The sequence below is a fragment of the Pleurodeles waltl genome, chromosome 2_1 (genome assembly GCF_031143425.1).
Source record: "Pleurodeles waltl isolate 20211129_DDA chromosome 2_1, aPleWal1.hap1.20221129, whole genome shotgun sequence".
Lineage (NCBI taxonomy): Eukaryota > Metazoa > Chordata > Amphibia > Caudata > Salamandridae > Pleurodeles > Pleurodeles waltl.
The window spans coordinates 385856193-385880411 of NC_090438.1; the positions used below are offsets into that span (position 1 = coordinate 385856193).

Sequence of the window (24219 nt, forward strand, 5' to 3'; positions counted from 1 at the left end):
TCAACTGCCATCAAACAAGTCTTGCGGAACAGGTCACGCAGGCCGCATGCTCCCTTTGTGTCTATGTTGCGGCATCTTGGGAGGGGAGTGGGGGGTGGTGGTGTGGGGTGGGGTGCGAGGAAGCTGCAGCGCTGTGGCCGCAGCTGCCTCCTCCTCTCTCTGCCCCCTTCATCCCTCCTCCCTTTTATCATCATATGAGACAACCACAGAAATTCAACACACTAGACAGGAACCTGCATATAGCCGATATTATGAGGGATATGGGGTGGCCCTGAATGCACGCAGAGGCCTCGGGCTACTGACAGGGGCCTACAACGGGGGTGAAACCACCCAGCCGCGAAACCACAAACCTGATGGCGGTGAGCTGCATGGCCTAGGTGGCATATGATTGCTGCTCTGGGTCAGGACTGCGCCACGGCTGCACTCACACCTATTCTGCTGTAATGCAACGCCCATGAGCCCTTCTCTAGCTGACCTTACAGACTTTTCACCTTGCTTGACTGCCTGCATGTGCAATGGTGCCTAGTTTGTCTGCAATGACTGGGGATTCGTGCGTAACTAGGCGCTTCAATGCTGCGTGACAGCGGACTGAGAAGTGGGTCCCCCTCAATTATGACTGATTGCCCGATATCGTGACATTGGCCCTGCCGTGCCTAGCTGCAACCAATGATGGAAAAGGCAATCACAAACCTCATTGGAAGTACTTCCCATCAACAATGAACAGTTCATTAATCTGCTTACCCGCTCACCAGACCTGGACTAGTGCCTTAAGACCACGCCTTCTTCCTCGCCTGCAATCTAGCACTGTTGTTCCAGCGCACCCTAAGAGATGTTACTGAGTTTCATAAAATAACTAACATGCTGGGAGGCCGCGGAGATCCCCTATATATCAAATATATGGCAAGATTTGCCATACTGCCAAGAAAAATTAATAGCTAAATTGCTCACTCGACTCACTTTCTCAGCAAATTAATTCAAAAGAACTAAATTACAGACACTCAAAATTCCCAACTTCTGCAACAGATTAAGAATTTAAATTACGGTGCAAGACAATAATTATTCAATGAGTATTCTTATGAGTGCATGGACAGAAAGCTAAAGAACTTCCCTACCTTAGCAAGCAGAAAAACCCTTAGCCACATGTTAAAAATTCACTCAGAATAGCAACCTAATTTCCAAAATAAAAGGCAGATTATTTGACCAAATACAAAAAAGGATATTAAAATGCCACCAGAAACTTCTACAGCTCATTATTTAATCCTACCAATACTGTATCCAAGACAGAACGTCTTGAGTTTCTAAATAGCATCTTCTTAAAAAAATATATATATATATCAGAATCATATTAAAATGCATTGAATAAACTGGTACAAAGGAATTAAATATTGGATGTAATCAAGCTTATACTGTCAGATAAAGTTCCGGGCCTGACAGTTCCTGATTATGTTTTACAAATCTTTATCTAAAACCACTTTTTTGCCATTTAAAGAAGTGGTAAAACACATTGCCTCACGAGGCAGGGTCACTGGCAGGGCAGTGGAACCTACTATTAATGTAATTCCAAGAGAAGGCAAAGATCGTTCAGTGTAAAAAAAAAAACTATATAACAATTTCATTAATAAATATGAAACAAAAAAAAAGAGTGGCCAAATGGCCAGAATCTACAATTATCAAAGCAGGAATTGTTATAGGAGGCACTCCAAGGACAACATTCACATGTTTTGCTATATTCTTAAAAAGGGCCACCTCTCGCCCCCCTGCTGTGGCAGTGATCCTAGACACGGCGAAATGCCTTTGACAAATGTTCATGACCAAATGTGGAAGCTGTACTGCTACATTATAATCTTGGAAACATTTCACAACAAGCATTGACAAACCTAATACGTCTCATCTATGAGAGAGCTATTGGTTTTGTCAATGTCTTAGACATGTTTTCCAGCAGTGTGCCTGCTAATCAACATGGGTTAAAGTTAGTGATGTGGCGTAGAGCAGAGTGGCATAGAATAGAATGGAGTGCAGTGTAATAGAGTGGCATGGAATGGAGTACAGAGACATATAGTAGCATTGAGTGGAGTGACGTAGACTGGAGTGGAGTGGCATAGAATACAGTGGCATAGACTAGGCTAGTATACAGTGGAGTGGTGTAGAGTGGCATGGCGCATCAAAGAGTGAGGTGCTGTAGAGTGGATTCGAGTAGAGTGGCACAGAGTGGGGGTAGTGTAGAGTGGAGTAGCAGAGAGTAGAGTGGGGTGGGGTAGAGTAGGGTGGCACAGAACAAAGTAGAGTGCGGTAGAGTGACACTGCACAGAGTGGCGGTAGAGTGACACAGCACAGAGTGGAGTAGAGTGGCATAAAGCAGTACAGTTGGGTAGGTTAGTAATTAAAGCATCAATAGAGAGTGTAGGTAGGGTGAAAGCAATATAAATATGAAGTTGTATGCCTGATAAAAGCAGGAAAGCACATTGCACTCCCAGGAATATTACCAATACGCTTTTAAAATAAAACAAATGCTTGCAAAAAGGCGAGGACATGTACTTGACCCATGCTTCAGGGATGAGCTAACACAAGAAAGGAAGGTAAGCCTACGGAAGCTAAGCAAGCGAAAGATTGCAAATGAGATTAACAATGAAAACAAGTAATGGTGTGTGTGTGGGCGGGGTGTAAGCTAAATTAATTGCAAACAATATGTCTCACAGCACAATGCAAGTGCTGTGTAAGCTAGACCTGAAAACGTAGGATTGTGGAATACTGAGCACTGGCTGAAGAAGGAAGAAGGAAACTTATAAACAAAGGGCATCAACACAACCATATGTAGTGCCATTGTAATTACGTGATTTTGAAACTGCAGTATATATATTTTTTTCCATACTTATGGATTTACTGCATAATCCATCTTCTGCTGCATAATCTGCAGATTTTAACAAAAAATGGTTGCAGTTCAAATGGATCAAAGGTTACTGAATAAATAGTGATGTGTTTTGTTGCAGAGTAGAAGGCCAATCACAAACGATGACTGGTCACATTTCTGTTGCTTATTGCTATCTTTGGGAATAAAACTGTTATTGGTGGGGTGAAACCTAGGCCCAGGCAGTGTTAAGTATAAAAAAGACAAAATAATGAAGCAATGCTATCACAAATTATGCCACATTACACCACGTAATCTTCCTTTTCTTGATGCTTAATTTAGTCAACCGTACTGCATAATTTGGTCTTTCCTTGCCAGATATTTCAGTCTCCCTGACTATATATCGATAATGGCCAACCACAAAGGCGAAATCTGGTTTGACTCATTTATTCATTTAATCACCTGCAGAATATACAAGCATTGACAAAGCCAACAGGTCTCGCTTATGCAAGAGCTACTGGCTTTGGCAATGTGTTTCAACCATACTGTATACCAGTGTGGCTGCTTTCAGTATGGCTTAAAGTTAGCGGCGTGGAGTGGGGTGCTGTAGATTGGAATGGGGTACACTGAGGTAGACTTAAGTGGAGTAGAGTGGAATGGGATATACTGGATAAGACTGGAGTGTGGTAAATTGTGGTAGAGTGGAATAGGGTAGATTGAGTGGGAGTTGGTAGACTGAAGTGGGGTAGATTGCAATGGGGTAGATAGAGGTATACTGGAGAGGGGTAGACTTCAAGGGAGTGAGGTAGATTGGAGTGGGGTAGAATGGACCAAAGTGGAATGTGGAAGATTGGAGTGGAGTATATTGGGGTAGTGTGTGGTAAATTGGAGTAGGGTGGAGTGGATAGACAGGCGTGGGGTAGAATAGGGTGGAGTGGGAAAGACTGGAATGAAGTTGAATAGATTGGAGTGGTATAGACTGGGGTAGAGAATGGAGTGGAGAGTGGAGTTGAGTAGATTGGAGTGGGCCAGATTGGAGTAGAGTATGAGAGATTGGGGTGCAGTGGTAGAGATTGGAGTGGAGTAGGAGAGATTGGATGGCAGTGGCATAGATTTGAGCGGAGTGGGGCAGATGGGTAGATTGTAGTGGGGTGAGGTAGATTGTAGTGAAATGGGCTAGACTGAGTGGAGTGTGGTAGAATGGAGCAGGGTGCGTTAGATTGGAGTACAGTGCGGTCGAATGGAGTGGAGAGGGGTGAGGCAGACTGGAGTGGGATATACTGGAGTGGGGTAGATCGGGTTGGGGTAGATTGGACTGAGGTAGAGTGAGGGTTAGATTGGAGTGAGGTAGAATGGAGTGGGGTAGATTGGGCAGAACGGGGTAGATTAGATGGTGTGAGGTAGACTGAGTGAAGTGGGGTAGATTGGAATGGGGTAAGGCAGACTAGAATGGAGTGGGGTAGATTAAGTGAAGCAGGTTAGGTGGAGTGAAGTAGGGTAGATGGAGTGGAGTGGGAGGAAGTGGGATAAGGGATGCAGAGAGGAGAGGAGTGGTGTGTTGTGTCATGGAGTGAGTGGCCTGGAGTGGCATGTGATTAAGTGTCTTAGAGTGGAATGGCATGTCAGAGAGTGGAGTGGGATGGCATAGGGTGGAAGGGGACAGATGGGGAAACAATCTGTGTGGAAATTTAATTACCTAGTGTACGGATGTGATTTGATAATATTCAATATTTGTTTCCACCACACTCCAGAATGACAGAAAAATCTGCTCTATTTCAACTTGTGTCATTCTTATATATTCTGAAACATCAGCACAATAAATTTTTCTTATCTGCTAGAAAAAGTAACTTTCTATAGACTTTCTTCTCAAATGGGTACTGAGGAGGGTTGTCACATAAATTCTCTCACTTTGACCTCAGAGAAAGAAAAGTAAACACAAAGCTCCCTCAGAAGACAGCGTCAGACATTTGACTTGTCTTTAAATGCACAACAAATGTCACTATTCAAGAACAACATTTAAAGGCATATTTACAGAAACTGAGTAGTCGGAAAGAAGCAGTAAACAAGGGATGCTCATTGGAGGGACAATCTCAAGCTTGACAGCCTAAAGCAAATAAAGTCAGCAAACAGAAAGCAAGAAACAATGAGATACAAACCATAAAGCTAATAATATCCAATGGACAAAATTAATTTCCTGGGAAGCTTTCAGAATGGCCATAAGAAGTCGTAAGCAAACCAGCTGCACTTCGACCTAAAAGTGACCTGGTACGTATATTCAAAACCAAGAGGTAAAATGAGATTAAGTGGCTCTTTTTTATGCTTCATCAGGGCACACACAAGGTTTGCCCTCTTCCTCCATTCCTATTTTGACTCACTATTGACGGGCCAATGCAACTCCTAAACAACTCATAAGATAATAAAGTCCACTTCTTTAGTTCAGTTCCACAGCACATGAAGACAACATTATAATATTCTCTAAAGATACAAATTTGACTAATCCAACCCTTACAGACATTATCTAATAATTTTACAGCCTCCGAGACGTACAGTATAAAGATAAGCTCAAAAGGCGGTGCACCGCCATGCAAACACATACGTGGTGTGAAGTAAAAGAGGAGTCCAATGCTCTGACAGTACAAATGAGCAATACTTCTTTTAATAATTCTTTACAAGTCCAATGTGTTAAGTTCACACAGTTCCGTAGATGAGACGTATTTGAACAGCGAATACAACAGCCTCGTGTTCTTACAGTTCCGTAAGCAAATCGGATGATGTTATAAGTGAGCAGCCAACACGTTTCGCCCACTTAAAGGGCCTTCTTCAGGGCTGTAATACAACATTAAACAAATATATACACTATGCAGTTAATTTCAACAAATATATTTACAAAGACACATATGGAATTCAAATTACGAAGGTGAATAGAGAAGATGCTACGTACCAACAAATTAAAGAACGCCGTGCACCCAAAGATAAGTACATAGAAGTCGTGAATCTATCCAGACGTGCAAATATTGAGATAAGCGTGACCCATATCGTGCAGAAAAACGTATTAGATGTGTAAGAAACCAACGGGTAAAGTATTTTTTATATTGAACATTATTGATACTTTTATTTGCATTTGTATTACAACAAAGAGTAAAAAAAAATGTTTTATATATTATATTTATATGCACGATGTTCGTATGTATCCAGTGACAAGTAGAAACAAAGACGGGGGCGTTAAAGTAAAAGGTTTCAGAGATTGTAGAGATAGAAATAAACATACCAAAATGGTGTCCAGTCAGTCGTGATAGTAAAAGAATGCAACAATGCAAGTGGAACCTAACAGGAAAATAAAGAAATAAAGAAAAAAAGAGAAAAAGGGGGAACAGGCGTAAGCACAAGAAACAAAGGGACCAAAAAGTAAAGAGGAAAAGGAAAACATATCTCCTTTCAGGAAAATCCCAAACTAGCCATGAACGTGGCCACAAAGGGTAAAGTAATCCGAAAAAGGACAGTGGATAATACATAAATTGACACCCAGTACCATTTAAAAATGTCTTCTCATGGTTTACCCTAGCATACTGTCAGAGCTCTTGATAATTGCAGTAGGGTACTACTAGTTATACTGTACAATATTGCATTCTAATACACACAGCAAAATCAAGCAAAATATATACTTAGCAGTCTTGTTGGGACTAGCTTAGATTCAATGGCAATTTGTTTCACAGAGACAAAAAAGAACATGACAACATTCTTAAAATAAGAGAGTTAAGGTTTGAGTGACAGTGAAAATATGTATTTCTCATATTTTTGGAAGTCAAATAATTGTAAGGATACGTATTGTATCAGGAATGCTAGTATCGAGGCAGTCAATGATCTTCTGAAGCTCATCCTGCAAACCTGGGGTTTGGAACAGATCCTCCTGTAGTAAACACAAATATAATTAAAAAGACCTAGCACATAGGATGGCGCATAAAAGAAAAACAAATAATTGAAATTCAACAGCTACACTAAGCTCTACAATGATTTTTCAGTGTACTGCTTATAAACGCACTTGTGTTTTCACAGATGACATCTTAAAGGATATCACTGAAGATATTATGGCAGACATTACACATGTGAGAAATAGCATCATGCATAAATTCCTCATGTCTCTTTATTTATGGAAATATAGATATGTCTACAATTGCACTGATTAGTAGTCTACGGGGGTCAACAAAGCCTAGAAGGCCTTCAGCCTGTTCCTGTTCTCAATAGTCCTAAATGCAGGACCTTTTTGATCCGAGGCATCTGGGTGTAGTGCATGGCTTTCAGCCATGGCCAGACTCAGCCCCCCTTCTTGCCGAGCTCCACTTTCACCTGAACTCAGTGGGCTGTAAGCATACACCAGGGCCTTTGGCCTGATCTATCCCCAAAAGGCATGTGCTTCCCTGCTGGTTACACACACGCTCCTTAGACTGTAATAGCAGATTTAAGAAAGGAGTACTGCTTCTGACCACTAGTGGTCATTGCTAAGAATGAACACAGAAGTGACAGGTATTTAGCAGCAAAGTTATCTTCATTGACAGTACATCTGGCTTAATGGCTACAAGTCCCATTTCTTTAAACAGATATCCTTATATTTGTCATATAGATTCAAAGTCTGTTCTTCCAGCTTCAGCAAACAGATGTGGAAAACATTAATTGTTTGTAGCTTCAGTGATGCCATTAATCATGCCAATGGTTATGTAAACCAGGTAGCAATAATGAGACCGCTGAATGATGACGAAATTTATGATTTCTTCTGTGAGAGGTCGGTGGTCATGAACAGTGTATGAAGTAGTGTAAGAAAATATCTCTTTGTATGATCCCACCAAACATTTTGGCCTGAGAGTTTTCGACTCTGTACTGAGGCCTGCTTGCAGGAACTCAGCGCAAGCGTGACCTGATCTTAAAATGTATATGTTTGATTGGCCTATACCCAAATTGGCCTAAGCTAACTTACTTGTAAGTCCTAGTATATTGTACCCAGGGCCTATAAGTTAGAGGCTGAACTGGGGGACTGCAGCACTTTTTGTGCTGTCCTGGGTGTGACAAAGATCAAAATTGTCTCCCAGTCTGCCACTGCTGACTCACTTTTCCATTTAAAACAACAGCAAAGTACAAAACCTCCATTTCGAGTGTGTGTAAGTCACTCATACAGCAGGCCTACCGAGCCCAAGGGAGGGTGCAACACAATGAAAGGTAGAACTTGTGTGTTACATGTTTCGTCAGTTAAAATGCTAAAGAACAAGTTACTTACCGTTGATAATGCCTTATCTGGTAGAGACTATATCAAGCTGCAGATTCCTTACCTTAGAATTATCCCACTAGATCCGGAAGATTTTTCGTGACCAGTACCCCTGAGTGCTGGTAGGTGGCGTCGTTCGGCTCTGCATTCGCCGGTGTCCGCAACAGAACTGATGTCAGTGGAACCTTTGTAGGCAACACCCAGGTGCGCTGATGTTAGTTTCGCAGCGCCATGAAGTACACTGACCACTGGTGTGGATAACTAGGGCCCTTAAATTAATACAACTCTGTTCCTAGAAATCCGTTTGCAGAGTGGGGAGGAGGGAGGGGTTCCAGTAAGGACTTTGCAGCTAGATATGGCCTCTACCAGATAAGGCATTACTGAAACTTTTAGATGTAGATTCCTCACCTTAGAACAGATGTCCTAGCAATACCATCCCTGGAGGTGAATCTGCAGGCCAATTTCAGACGAGGAAGTCCTGTAAGACCGAATGGGCAAAAGGCCTTCCCAACGGACTTGACTGTCCAGGCAGCAGTATTTGGTAGGCATGTGTAGGGAGGCCCACGTTGGTGCCTGGCAGATAACCAGGACAGGAACTCTGCATTCTAACACAGTGGTTGCAGCATTGGCTCTGGTGGAATGAGCCAACAAGCCCTCAGGGGGATTCTCCTTGGCCAATGCATAGCAAATTTTAATGCACAGCACAACCTATCTGGAGATCGTCTTTTTCTGCACAGCATAACCTTTTTTAGCTCTGACATTACCACCTAGAATTCCCATGTGTGGTCAAAGTAGAAAAACAACGGTGGTTTGGGGTCCAGATGATGGAGACACTCCTTAACCTCAGAAGGGTGAGGGGGAGCATAGAAAATAGGCAAGGTGACGGAGTGACCAACATGGAAGAATGTGACCAACTCTGGAAGAAAGGTGGCCCTTTGTGAAGCACCACTTTGTCAGGATGGATGAATAAATACGGAGGCTCACATGACAAGACCTGTGGCTCACTGGCAGAAATTAAAGCCGCTTTGATGGTGAGTAACTGCAAGGGCCAATTGTGCAGTGGCTCAAAAGGAGATCACATTAAGATTGTGAGCCCTAGAATGAAGTCCCACAGAGGCCTGATAAACAGAGAAGGGGGGAAAGGATGAACTAAGCCTTTCAAGAATCCAGCTACAATAGGAGATTGGGATAATTAGGTAGTCTGAAGAATGCAGAGATAGCAGCACGATAACCTTTAAGGGTGCCCAGAGCAGAGCCCTGCTGGGCAACATACAGAATAAAGAGAGGAACCAGAGAAGGAGGGGCAGAAAGAGGATCAACATTTCTGTTGAAACACCAAACCACAAATGTCTACTGTATACTGCCTTAGTGGAGGAATGCCTGGCTGCCAAGATAACATTGCAGACTTCAGGGAGAAGGTCAAAGACTGTTGACTGCCACCACTTAATCTCCACTTAATCTCCACGCAAGAAGGGGGAGACAGGACAGGTTTGGGTGGAGAACCCTGACCCCGCTGCTGCGACAGAAGATCCTCCCAAATGGCACAGACTCATCTGAAGAAGTTATACCTTCAGTAGTACAATGCTTCTCTTTTTTTTTTTTTATTTCTTTTCAGAAAAAAGCAGGCCTTAGTGGTGGTGTTCATCCCTAACCCCAAATATGGTAATTCTGCTTGCATTGCATGCCAGATCCAAAATCTGACGTGGAAGGTGTGATCGAGATGAAGAAAAAAACAGAAAAAGGGACCAAAAAAAAAAAGAGGTTGACACTTATGCGGTCAATAATCTACTTCAGAAGTTAATCCTATGTAGCTTCGTGAATGAGGTGTATCAGGTGATTATAAGAAATAATTAAAGTTATCCTGGTCCATTCTGGTACCTCTGATTATTTCAAACTGGTAATCTGTGTGTAGAAGTATATCTTAGAAAAAAAACATTGGCTTTGCTGGATAATTTACTCCTTTGGAGGAATAGCTCCAAAATAGCTCAGCTGTTAAGTTGTGAGCCCAAAAATGTTTTATGGTGTTTCGCCGATACCAGGATCACAACTTAATATAACAAAGAGTAGCATTCAGGCTAGGGGGTACTAAATAAGACATTACAGAACTCCAGAGTATACGTGGCACCACTACTCTAATGCATATCCAGTTAGAACATTCAATATATCTATCAGAATTAACATCTTTTTACATTATGTACATTTTACTCCTCTGGATAACATTTCACTACAGATATCTTAACTATACCGAAAATAGAAGAAGGAGAAACTTCAGACACCACAAAAAAAAGCACAACCTTGGGCTGACTTGAAGGACCGGACTCCTAAAAATGAACCTGTTTCGGCACAGACATTCAGGCACTAATGTTTTTAAATGCATGAAGAAAATGTCAAGACAACGTGCTTCCTTATAAAGCCTACTTTGAAGGCATTTCTTGGGAAATCACACTTTGAAACTCTTATACGAACAAATTGACATTTCATAACACTGTATATTCTGGATATTTTTCACCTTTGTATCTTGAGAGCCTGTTAGATTGAACAATGTTTGTAGAAGGCTCCTGATGCCATATCAAATTGGGGGAACTAATATGTTTGTTTTAAGTAATTTCTGGATTTGAAAATAGCTAATGAATTTTGATCTAGCCCTGAAAAACAGGTGGTGCCTCGAAACGTGTTAGCTGAGTGGCAGTATTTTGATTCAAGATTGATATAAATTGAAACGAAATAAAGAAGCATGAATCTTAAACTATTTGTGCACATCGTTACTGAAAAAAATTTTTGTTGGTCCTAATTCATGAGCATCCTCCCATTAAGACATATTCTAGGAAGAAGTCTTGTGTGTGAGTTTGGCAGGTAATGCTGCTCTCCTGGTGGATGCTGCATGCCATCCACACCTCCAGCACCATTCTCTCCCATGGCACTAAAACTATGCAGCTTTAGCTAATTAATGTTAGTTTTGCCAGATAGATAGTTCTAGATGTTGCTAAATGGTTGGTTGATATTAATTGAGCATTTCTCTGAGGATCACACTCATTTCCTGATTTATAAGTGGGTAATTATATGGGAGCAGACCAGAGGGAGAAGATAAGCTGTATCCATTCATGGGGCCCTCTGCAACTGACTGAAAACTAAACAGATTTTACTATTTGCTACACATTACCTTAGTCAAATGACCGGCATTGATGCAGATGGTGCAGCTGAACTAAAACCAATTGCAACAGAATACATCTGAATTAAGTGGTCTTGTTGGAGAAAGAGGCCAAGGACCTCCAAAATGAATAAAAAGGGGATGATTTGGTTGTGATGACATCATGGAGCCTGCAGTGCCGTTAAGATACTTCCAACCCTCACACTCTTCTTTAGGTTGCATGAAAAGCATGTCAGAGCTAAGGGTAGTGACGCTTTACAAATAAGTGGCCTACGGAGAAGAAATGGAAAATAGCCAACGAAGACTACACAGTCTTTGAACCTTGGAAAAGCAGTAATCTAGCAACACTGAGAAAGACTGAATACTTAACCCAAGTACAACTGTAGGAGCCTCCATCACACCATACTTCCAGCAGCTAGCTGTGTTCCATAATGATAAGTGATACACTACTGTAGGAAGTTGGCTCCGTATGTACAGGTTACTTACCTTCGGTAACAAAATATCTGGTAGAGACATATTCTAGTTGCAGATTCCTTACCTTAGAATTTCCCCCAGGCGTCAGACTGGATACAGAGATTTTTCCTCGAGAAATACCCTTGCGTGTCGGCGGTTGACTCTGCGGGCATCGTTGGCATTGTGGTCGCCGTGATGACGTCTGGAGTAGTATATAGATGCCGCCCATGTGCAGTGACGTCAGTTTCTTTTAACGACTTTCCATGCCAAAGCGCAGAGCTGCTAAGAACACTGACATTGGTGCTCCAGAGCTAAGGACCTGAAAGGGGGAATCCCTGTCCCTAGAAATCAGTTCACAAGCAGGGAGGATAGGTGGGTGATAAGGAATCTGCAATTAGAATATGTCTCTACTAGATGAACGAGTTACTTACCTTCGGTAACGACTTTTCTGGTGGATACATTAGCTACCTGTGGATTCCTCACCTAATGAATACTCCCATGGCGCCAGCATTCGACGGAAATCTTCTTCCTAGTCTCTGCACGTCGACGAGGACGTCACTCTAGCCCACGCGACGCCGTCTGACGTCATACAGGCAATAAGAGGTCCTCAACGACGTGCCGACGTCAGTACCAACATTTTTTTACGTGCATGAGAACAACCACCCAATGCAATGAAAGAGCAAGGCAACATCCCATAACCTTGTAAAATACACAATATTGCAATGAATAGCTGTAAATTTAATATATAACAAACAAATATATGCAAATCATGTATGTACACAAAGATATATACATATATATATATATATATACAGATAAATATACAGAAGTATCCATATATACAACGTCTATTGCAACCTTGAAGACCAAGAGGAGCGCACTCAAGGATTACTTGGTAAGACCAAAAAAGGCAACGGGGAGGCGGGTGGGACCGTGAGGAATCCACAGGTAGCTAATGTATCCACCAGAAAAGTCGTTACCGAAGGTAAGTAACTCGTTCTTCTGATGGATACAACTACCTGTGGATTCCTCACCTAATGAATAGAGTCCCAAAGCAGTACCACGCCCGGTGGCGGGTGCCTAAATGGTCAAACCAAGAAATCCTGCAGCACTGACCGTGCAAAATGGCCGTCCCTTCTGACCTCAGAGTCCAAACAGTAATGTTTCGCAAAAGTGTGAAGGGACGACCAAGTTGCGGCCTTGCAGATGTCGACCACAGGAACACCTCTGGCCAAGGCCGAAGTGGCCGACTTAGCTCTGGTGGAATGAGCTCTAATGCCCTCAGGAGGATCCTTCTTTGCCAAAGAGTAACAGATTTTAATGCAAAGAACAACCCACCTGGAGAGTGTTCTCTTGTGGACTGCCTTTCCTCTCCTCTTGCCCACGTACCCGATGAACAGCTGATCCTCCAGCCTGAAATCCTTTGTTCTATCAATGAAGAATCTCAACGCCCTCTTTGGGTCCAGACGGTGCAGTCTTTCTTCCTCTTTAGAAGGATGAGGCGGAGGATAGAACGTGGACAAAGTAATTGTCTGAGCCAAATGGAACGGTGAAACAACCTTCGGGAGGAAAGCAGCCTTGGTCCTCAACACCACCTTATCCCCATAAAAAGTTGTATAGGGGGGCTTTACCGATAAGGCCTGCAACTCACTCACTCTCCTTGCAGATGTTATAGCTACCAGGAAAACTGTTTTTATAACCAAATACCTTAAGGGGCAAGAATGCATAGGCTCAAAAGGGGACCCCATAAGGAAAGTCAGGACCAAGGACAAATCCCATTGCGGCATAACGAATGGTTTTGGAGGATATTTATTTAGAAGACCTTTCAAGAATCTGATAACAATAGGGGATTTAAATAACAATGGTTGGTCTGGAAGACAAATGAAGGCTGACAAGGCCGACAAATAACCCTTAATGGTAGCCACTGCACAACCTTTCTGCGCTAGAGACAGAGCAAAAGACAAAACGTCCGATAGATGAGCATGTAAGGGATCAATCTGCCTCTCTCCACACCACGCAACAAATTTAGACCACCTATTAGCGTAGATAGATTTAGTGGAGTGTCGCCTGGCCGCTAATATAACATCCACTACATCAGGCGGGAGAGAGAAGGAACTCAGGTTGTCCCGTTCAATCTCCAGGCATGTAGGTGCAGACTCTGGAGGTTGGGGTGTAAAACCTGCCCCTGCGACTGCGAGAGGAGGTCTGCCCTGAAAGGGAGACGGAGCGGAGGGCACATTGAGAGTTGGAGAAGGTCGGAGTACCACACCCTCCTTGGCCAATCCGGAGCTATTAAGATGACTAGCGCCCGGTCTTGGCGAATCTTCCTCAATACTCGAGGAATCAAGGGTATGGGAGGAAACGCGTAAAGCAACTGGCCGCACCAGGTTATTTGAAACGCTCCCCCAACGCTCCCTGCATCGGATACTGGAGGCTGCAGAATAACGGACAATGCGCGTTCTCCAGAGTGGCAAACAGATCTACCCGAGGAAACCCCCACCTTTGGAAGATCAAACGGGCTTGATCTGGATGGAGACGCCACACGTGGTCTGCCGAGAATTGGCGACTGAGACCGTCCGCACGTACATTCAAGACCCCGGCCAGATGATTTGCTACCAAGCAAATCTGATGGTCCTTTGCCCAGGACCATAGTCGAAGAGCTTCTCTGCAGAGAAGGTACGACCCTACTCCTCCCTGTTTGTTTATGTACCACATCGTGGTAGTATTGTCCGTCAGGACCTGTACCGACTGACCACGAAGGGAAGGGAGGAAGGCCTTGAGAGCCAGACGTGCAGCCCGTAACTCTAACAGATTGATATGAAACATCTGCTCCTCTGGAGACCAAAGGCCTTTGATCTCCAGATCCCCCAGATGAGCTCCCCACCCTAGAGTGGAAGCATCCGTTATGACCGTGGCCACTGGTGGCGACTGCGCGAACGGCTTTCCTTGTGAAAGATTGTTGCTCGCAATCCACCACTTCAAGTCCACAGCAGCATCTCTGGAGATCTTGACAGCACCTTCTAGATCTCCTTTGTGTTGAGACCACTGCCTTCGGAGGCACCACTGAAGAGCCCTCATGTGCCAGCGAGCATGCGTGACCAACAGAATGCAGGAGGCAAACAGACCGAGCAGACGAAGGACCTTGAGGACTGGAACTACCGCTCCATTTCGAAACATTGGAACCAATTCCTGAATATCTTGAATCCGCTGAGGCGGAGGAAAGGCTCGACTCAATGTTGTATCCAGTACTGCCCCTATGAACAGGAGGCGCTGAGAGGGCTCCAGGTGAGATTTGGGCTCGTTCACCGAAAAACCCAGGTCGAACAACAACTGAGTCGTTGACTGCAGATGATGCGACACAAGCTCCGGCGACTTTGCTTTGATCAACCAGTCGTCCAAGTAAGGGAATACTGCTATCCCTTTCCTTCTGAGCTCTGCCGCAACCACCGACATCACCTTCGTGAAGACTCGAGGTGCTGAAGTAAGACCAAACGGAAGGACCGCAAACTGATAGTGCTGCGATCCCACCATAAACCGGAGATACTTCCTGTGTGACTTGAGTATCGGGATATGAAAGTAAGCATCCTGCAAGTCGACAGACACCATCCAATCTTCCTTGTTCAACGCCAAAAGCACCTGAGCTAGGGTCAGCATCTTGAACTTTTCCTGTTTGAGGAACCAATTCAAGATCCTCAGGTCTAGGATTGGTCTCAACCGACCATCCTTCTTGGGAATCAGGAAATACCTTGAGTAACAACCTCGACCCCTTTCCTGCTCTGGGACCAACTCTACCGCGCCCTTTGAAAGGAGGACTTGTACCTCCTGTTCTAGCAACAGGAGGTGTTCTTCTGAACAATAAGATGGGCGGGGCGGGATGAGGGGCGGGAACTACCGAAAAGGAAGGGTGTAGCCTTTTCCCACAATACTGAGAACCCAAGTGTCCGTTGTAATAGTCTTCCACTTGCAGAGAAAATGCTGTAATCTTCCCCCTACAGTAGAGGAGTGAGTGGGAAATGGTGGAAGCCTAAGGCTGCTTTCCCTGCTGCACCCCTCCAGAGGACGAGGAAGAGGCAGAGTGCTGCTGAGAGGCTCCTCTGGTGCGGGCCCTCCCTCTCCCTCTGAAAGATCTATAGGGATGGGAAGAGGTAGGTTGCTGGAATCTCCCCCAAAAGGAAGAGGAGGAAGAGCCACGCCCAAATCCCCAAAACCTCCTGAAAATCCTGGAAGAGGCAGAGGAAGAAGGAGCTTGGAGTCCTAGCGATTTGGCTGTGGCCCTGCTCTCCTTAAAACGTTCCAAGGCCGAATCTGCCTTGGCGCCAAACAGCTTGTCCCCATCAAAAGGGAGATCCAATAGGGTTGACTGCACATCTGCAGAAAACCCCGAATTACGGAGCCAGGCCTGTCTCCTTGCCACCACAGTCGTGCCCATTGCTCTGGCCACCGAGTCGGTCGTATCCAGCCCAGACTGAATAATCTGGGTCGCGGCAGCCTGGGCATCTGAAACAACATCCAAAAGACCCTGGGGAAGCTCCGTAAATGATGAGGAAATGTCATCCATAAGAGCATGAATATATCTCCCCAGGATACAAGTTGCGTTGGTGGCCTTCAACGCCAGACTGCAGGATGAAAAGATTTTCTTGGACTGCGCATCCAGTTTCTTCGAGTCCCTGTCCCCAGGCACCGTCGGGAAAGAACCAGGCGCTGATTTGGATGAACAGGAGGCCTGCACCACCAAGCTCTCCGGTGTAGGGTGCCTAGAAAGAAAGCCAGGGTCAGTTGGTGCAGCTCGATACCTCCTGGCTACGGCTCTATGAACCGCTGGGGAAGATACTGGTCTCTTCCACACCTCTAGCACCGGATCCAGCAAAGCGTCATTAAACGGCAATAGAGGCTCTGCCGCAGCTGAGGCCGGATGAAGCACCTCTGTCAGAAGGTTCTGTTTTGTCTCTGCCACCGGCAAAGGCAGGTCCAGAAAACTAGCTGCCTTCCGTACCACTGCGTGAAAGGAAGCAGCCTCCTCCGTGTATTCCCCTGGAGACGAAAGATCCCACTCAGGGGAAGTGTCCAGCCCACTGGCTGTATCTAGACCATGCAGTCCATCACCCAAGTCCTCTAGTTCTCCTTCTTCCAGGACTCGTTGGTACTCCTGCTCCTCTAATAAACGGAGAGCACGTCTCCTCGAATGAAGCCTCTGCTCGATACGCGGAGTCGACAAAGCCTCCGCCGAAGCCGAAGATCGGCGCCGATCTTCAGAAGCCACCGACGCCGCGTCCGGCGCCACAGGTAGCTTCGGCGCCGATGAAAGAGCACTCGGAGCGGATGGACCCACCGGAGTCACAGGACGAAATCCGGACGACGGAATGGAAATCTCCGGGACCACCGGAGCGGCCACCGGCGCCGACACCGGCGCCGAGCCCACGTTCCCAAAAGGGAGAAAGGGCATAAAGGGTGCCGGCCGTAGAGGCGCAGGATCACCCAATGAAAAGGCCAAAGGGCCAGCCGGAGCACCCCCTGGAGCCATCTGTTGGAAGATGGTATACATCGCATTTAGGAATGCGGTACTATCGGCTCCAGGGGTGGGAAAAGCCGGATACTGGGGTGCCTGTATCGAAGGTGACCCCGACGCCGGCCTCGACGTCTGCGATGCCGGAGACAACACCAGAGGCTGCACCACTTCAATCACCGACGCCTGTCCATGTGAAGTCGGTGACGCCGGAGAGGGCAACGGCGTCGATGGATGCGGCGTGACCGTGGGACTGACCTCCCAAGTCCTCCGGCGACGATCCGAAGACCTGGAACGAGTCTCCTTGCTTGAATGGCGCCGTGATTCTCTACGGCGCCGGGAGTCTCGATGACGCCGATGCCTTGGCGAAGAAGACTTCTTATGATGTTTTTCTTTCTTCGACTTCGCCATAAACAACTTCGCCTCACGTTCCTTGAGGGCCTTTGGATTCATGTGCTGGCATGAATCGCAAGTCGAGACGTCGTGGTCGGAGCTTAAACACCAAAGGCAGTCGGAGTGAGGATCCGTAACTGACATCTTGCCCCCACACTCACGACAAGGCTTAAAACCCGACTTTCTCTGCGACATTATTACTGCAGCGAAGGACTACGCAGCAAAAAATACACTGTAACCACGAAAGTAACAGTTGCTCCATCGAAGATAACCATTTCGAATGCACGGAAAAAAGGGAACTGACGTCGGCACGTCGTCGAGGACCTCTTATTACCTGTATGACGTCAGACGGCGTCGCGTGGGCTAGAGTGACGTCCTCGTCGACGTGCAGAGACTAGGAAGAAGATTTCCGTCGAATGCTGGCGCCATGGGAGTATTCATTAGGTGAGGAATCCACAGGTAGTTGTATCCATCAGAAATTTCGTTACTGAAGGTAAGTAACTTGTACATCTGATAAAGACTTCTAGTTGCAGATTCCTTACCTTAGAATAGATACCCAAGCAATGCCATCCTCGGTGGTGGACTGCGAACCAAGATCATACTAGGAAGTCCTGCAGTACTGAACAACCAAAATAGCCGTCTCGACGGACCTGACTGTCCAGGCAGTAGTGCTTAGCAAACGTGTGTAGGGACGCCCACATAGCTGCCTGGCAGATATCCAGGACAGGAACTCTAACGCAGTGGAAGCAGCAGTTGCTCTGGTGGAATGAGCAGGCAAGCCTTCAGGAGGTTGCTTTTTGGCCAAGGTTGAGCACATTTTGATGCAAAGAAGCACACATCGAGAGATGGTATGCTTTTGCACCACCTTCCCTTTTTTCGCACCCACATATCCAACGAAGAGTTGATTGTTCACCCGGAAATCTTTAGTACGATTGAGGTAGAACGCCAACGCTCTTTTTGGGTGGAGTTTCTCCTCCTCATGGGAAGAAAGTAGGCAGAGTGATGGACAGGCCTACATGAAAGGGTGTAACCACCTTAGGAAGGAAGGAAGCCCTAGTGCGTAACACTACTTTGTCAGGGTGCACAGTTAAGTATGGAGGTTTTGAGGAAAGGGCCTGAAGCACACTCACCCTGCGAGCAGAGGTGTAGCGACCAGAAAGACAGTTTTGAAGGTGAGGAGTCGCAAGGGACAATTATGCATTGGCTCAAAAGGGGGTACACATCAAATAAGTAAGTACAAGATTAAGGTCCCACTGAGGCATGATAAATGGAGTGGGAGGAAATAAATGGGTAAGTCCTTTTAGGAATCTACTCACAATAAGAGATTTGAAGAGTGAGGGCTGATCAGGAGGCCAAAATGGCAGATAAATACCCTTTAAGGGTGCTCAGAGCAGAGCCCTGCTGGGCCAAAGAAAGAATTAACAGAGGAACCTCAGATAGAGGGGCGGAAAGGGGATCAACAGATTTGTTGGTACACTATGCCACAAATTTATTCCAATGACAGGCGTATACAGTTTTGGTTGATGGATGCCTGGCTGCCAAGATAACACTGCAGACTTCGGGTGGAAGGGCAAAAGCAGTCAACTGGCGCCGCTGAATTTCCACGCATGAAGGCGGAGGTTGGACAGGTTCGGGGGAAGTACTGTCCCCTGTTGCTGTGACAGAAGATCCGCCCAAAGAGGTAGTCTGAGTGGAGGATCGATGGACATGCTCAATAGCTCTGGACACCATACTCTCCGTGCCCAGTCCGGAGCCACCAAGATAACTTGGGCCTGGTCGTTCCTGATTTTCTTGAGAACTCTGGGCAGAAGATGAATAGTCAGAAAGGCATAAAGGAGACCGGAGTTCCACTCGAGATGAAAAGCGTCTCTGAGCGAGTGCCGCCTTGGAAACTCCCCACACGCAAAACAGCTGGCATTGCGCATTCTTTGCGGAGGTAAACAGATCTAACCAAGGCTCTCCCCACTGCTCAAAGAGACCTTACGCCACCTCCGGATGGAGACGCCATTCGGGAATGGCTGTGCATCGACGGCTGAGTTAGTCCGCTCTGGCTTTGAGGGAGCCCGCCAGATGTTGAACCATCAGGGTAATGCCCTGATTTTCCAGCCATGTCCAGAGGCGTAGTGCCTCCTGACAAAGGGTCCAGGACCCTACTCCGCCCTGTTTGTTGGAGTACCACATGGCGGTAGTATTGTCCGTGAACACCTGCACCACTTTCCCTTTGAGAGAGGGAAGGAATGCTTTCAAAGCAAGCCTCATCGCCCAAAGCTCCAGCAGATTGATATGGAGACCAGAGTCCTCTGATCTCCACCTCTCCCATGGGAAAGGAGAGGGATCTGCCATGGACACAATGCAGATTCAAAAGCCACCGCTGCAGGTCTTTCACAGTACCCTCCGAGATCTGGACAAGGTTGGAGAGATTGCCCTGGTGCTGCACCCACTGGAACTCCAGGTCCCACTGCAGAGCCCGCATATGCCAGCTGGCATGTGTCACTAGCAGGAAGCCATGAGGCCCAGCAGCCTCAAAGTCAGTCTGACCTAAACCCAAGACGGAGGCCGAAAGATCGGAATCATAGCCTGAATGTCTTGGACTTGCATTTCGGGAGGATAAGCCCGAAACTGCACTGTGTCCAGAACGGCTCCGATGAAAGGGTGCGACTGAGAGGGAGTTAGGTGGGACTTCGCCACGTTTATAGTGAACCCTACCGTGTGCAGGAAGTTCGCCGTAGTCTGAAGGTGGGAGACGACTTTATGGTGTGAGTCCGCCATCAACAGCCAGTCATCGAGGAGACCCCTAACCTGCGCAGATGAGCTGCAACCACCGCCATCACTTTTGTGAAAACCCGAGGGGCGCTGGTAAGGCCGAAGGGGAGCACGGTAAACTGAAAGTGCTTGTGACATACCACGAATCGTAGGTAATGTCTGTGGGCAGGCAGGATGGAGATGTGAAAAGAAACATCCTGCAAGTCCAACGCTACCATCCAGTCTCCTGGGTCCAAGGCAGACAGAACCTGAGCCAGGGTGATAATTCTGAATTTCCCCTTCTTGAGCAAGTAGTTTAGGTCCCGAAAGTCTAGGATAGGACATAAGCCCTTGTCCTTTTCTGGTATGAGAAAGTAGTGGGAATAACAACCACGACCTACTTCTGGCACAGGGACCTTTTCTATAGCTCCCTTGGCCAAGAGAGCTGCGACTTCCTGGCGGAGAAGTGCCAAATGATCCTCTGGAAGGTGACTGAAGGATGGTCAAATGGGTGGTGGAGCAGATTTGAAAGGGAGGGAGTAGCCCTTTCGAACGTTCTGCAAAACTCACCTGTCCGTGGTGATGTTTTCCCAGTGGGGCAGGTGATGGCGAATCCTGCCACCAACTGGATGGGAGTGTGGGGACGGATTTGTAGGGTTTGGCGGCTGAAACGGGGGAGCGCTGGACCGGGCAGACCTCTGGTTCCCTGTCCCACAACCAAGTGGGATTCTGCTTCCCGGCCACGCAGATGCTGAACAGCGTCCTCGGCACAGTGGCTGGGTGGAGGACACGACAGGAAGCCCCTTCCGTGGCACGAAAGGGGCAAAAAGCAGACTGTGGTGGGCGAGGGGCAGAGGAAAGACCGAGGGACAGAGCCGTAGTCCGGGAATCCTTGAATCTCAACAAGGCCGAGTCCGCTGTGTCTCCCAAGTGACGGAAGCCATCAAAGAGCATGTCCATGAGTGACTGTTGGACATCCCAAGAAAAATCAGAAGCACGTAACCAGGCGTGGCATTGTAAGGCCACAGTCGTAGCAACCGATCTGCCAAGAGAGTCTGTTGTGTCCAGCCCACAACGGATTGTGAACTTTGCCGCATCTCCCCCAATCGTTCACAGCTTGGGAGACTATAGCACAGGCTTCCTCCGGTATCTGCGGCAGGACTTGCGCACCATATCCCACAAAGAGTGGGTATATCGGCCCAAAAGGCATGCTGTGTTCAGAGACCGAAGCGTGAGACTGGAGAAAGAAAACAACTTTTTGCTAAACTAATCCAGTCTTTTAGATTCCCTTTTCGGGTGTGCAGAAGGGAATGCGCCTGAAGAAGAGGAATCCTGGATAACAAGACTCTCAGGCGTGGGGTGTTGGGACAGGAATTTAGGGTCGTTCGGAGCAGGCCAATGGCAGTGTGCAATAGCCCCTGCGTTGGGTTTGGACTATGTACCCAAAAGGACATTGGTGAGGGCTTCATTAAACAGCAAAAGGGGTACTGAAACAGAAGCCTCAGGCTGAAGCACCTCCGTCAGGAGATTAGACCTGACCTCAACAGTGGGAAGCTCAAGGCCAAGGACCTCAGCTGCCCTACTGACCACCATACCATAAGTTGCTTCCTCCGTCATAGCCATGGTAGGAGGAGACAGCATGCCAGCATCAGGAGAAGTATCCAGACCACTGGCTTCGCCCAATTCCTGAGCCCAGTCCATAGAAGGGTCATGCTGGTATTCATAAGGGTACAGGGCCCCCTCTAATCCCTCCCCATATTCATACCCATAAGAAAAAGGGTCCGAGTCCAACCTGGGACGAGTAGGCCCCATCGAAGTTGAAGGCGGCATCGGCAGACACCGCTCCGAGTCATCGGGGATAATAAATGGGTCGACGTCGAGAGCGGCGATAAGATACCCGGCGCTGGGGAAGGTCTCAAGGGTGCGACCGGTGCCGGTGTGGATCCGCACACGTATCCGGAGGTGACCTCGGTGGCCGGAGCCAAAGCCACCGGTGTGGAACCCATAGGCACATCAGACGAAGCACTTGGGCCACAAGGCGCTGTATCGGGTTCGGACCGCCCAAATATGAGGCACATGGCCTCATAAAACTCTTTGAGCTGGGTGGGGGTCGCTCCGGCAAACTCGGGGAAGCGCGGAACAGACCCAGACGCAGGCTCTGAGGATGAACGCCTTGTGCGTGGACACTCCTCCCGTGTCGCATGGGCCGAAAGACGGGGCGAAGTCGGAGAGCGATGGGACTTCTTTGACTTCTTACCTTGACCTGAGGATTTGGAAGAAGACGAGTGGCGATGACTCTGCGACCGATCTCAAGACCTTCCTCTTGAGTCGAGTGCTGGGCTGCCATAAGCTTTAGGGACTGTTCCCTCAAATCCTTTGGGTGCATGGCTCGGCACTCGGAGCACGACCTCAGGTCGTGGTTGCGCTCGAGACACCACAGACAAACCCGATGAGGATCGGTCACCGACATCGTACGATGACAGTCCTTGCATGCTTGAACCCGTTCTTCGGGGACATCCTCAATGCACCAAAGTTTCACAGAAAAACTCGACAAAACGGTTGAATTAGGCCAAAAACTAGCCAAAACTAGCAAAGAACTGACGTCACTGCGTGAGAGCAGCGTCTATATACTACTTCTGACATCATCACGGCGACCACAATCCTAACGATGCCCGCAGAGTCGACCGACGCCACTTGCCGACGCACAAGGGTATTGCTCAAAGAAAAATCTCCGGATCCAGTCTGACACCTGGGGGAAATTCTAAGGTAAGGAATCTGCAACTAGAAGTCTCTATCAGATGTACTATCTCAAAGTGAGAGCTAGTGTGCACAGAGTCCAGGGGTTCCCCTTAGAGGTTGATAGTGGCAATAATAGATAATACTAATGCTCTATTTTTTGTAGTGTGTTCAGCAGTAGGCTTATCAGAGGGTAGTGTTAAGCATTTGTTGTACACACACAAGCAATAAATGAGAACACATACTCAAAGACTTAACTCTAGGCCAGTAGGTTTAGAGCACTGGTGGGGGAGGGTCACAAGCAGGCACACAAAATACACCCTCAGCAGCACAGGGGAGGACGGGTGCAGTGTACAAAGTAGGTGTTGGGTTTTAGATAGGAATCAATGGAGGGACCCGGTGGTCACTCTGGTGATGCAGGCAGGGCACAGAGGGGCTTCTCTGGCCAGCCACCGACTGGGCAATGAAGAGGGCTGCTTGCTGGTCACTCCTGCACTAGTAGTCAGTTTCTCTCAGGCCTGGGGGCTGCGGGTGCAGTACTTCTTCCAGGCGTCGGGTTCTTTGTTAACGGGCAGTCGCAGTCAGGGGAAGCCTCTGGATTCTCTCTGCAGGCGTTGCTGTGGGGATGCAAGGAAGTCGTCTCAGGGTTGTCCTCTGCATTGTTGGTTTCTCTGGACACGAGCCGAGGGCATCGGGTGCAGAGTGTTAGGGACTCATGCTTCCGGAGTGAGGCTGGAGTCCCTTTAAAGATGGTTTCTTCTTGGATGTTCAGGTAGAGCCGCTGTCTTCGGGAGTTTCTTGGTGCTTTGGGTTGCAGGGCAGTCCTCTGAGTTGGCAGAGGTCGCTGGCACCGCTGGATGCATTGCTGTTGCAGGTTTTTTGAGTCTGGAGACAGGCTGGAAGGGCAGGGGCCAAGTCAGTTGTTGTCTCCGTCATCTCTGTGGGGATTTCAGGTCAGCAGTCCTCCTTCTGGTTTCAGGTCATCAGAAAAATTTAGGGGTGTGTTTAGGGCTGGAGGCAGCAGCCAATGGCTACTGTCCCTGAGGGTGGCTACTTTGTGCATCCTCTCTGTGGGGAGAGGGGCACATCCCTAATTCTAATGGGGGGAATCCTCCAAAGCAGGATGGAGGATTTCCTAAGGCGGG

At 47.2% G+C, this 24219-nt stretch overlaps 1 protein-coding gene across 2 annotated transcripts in view; it reads right to left on the minus strand.

Moving 5' to 3' along the window:
• OCRL (OCRL inositol polyphosphate-5-phosphatase) overlaps positions 1-24219 on the minus strand; it is a 659503-nt gene that overhangs the window by 140964 nt on the left and 494320 nt on the right. For both annotated transcript variants that reach the window (XM_069212991.1, XM_069213000.1), the window contains one exon: positions 6668-6752. In XM_069212991.1, the coding sequence (XP_069069092.1) occupies positions 6668-6752 (85 nt within the window). The remainder of the gene's footprint in view (positions 1-6667; positions 6753-24219) is intronic.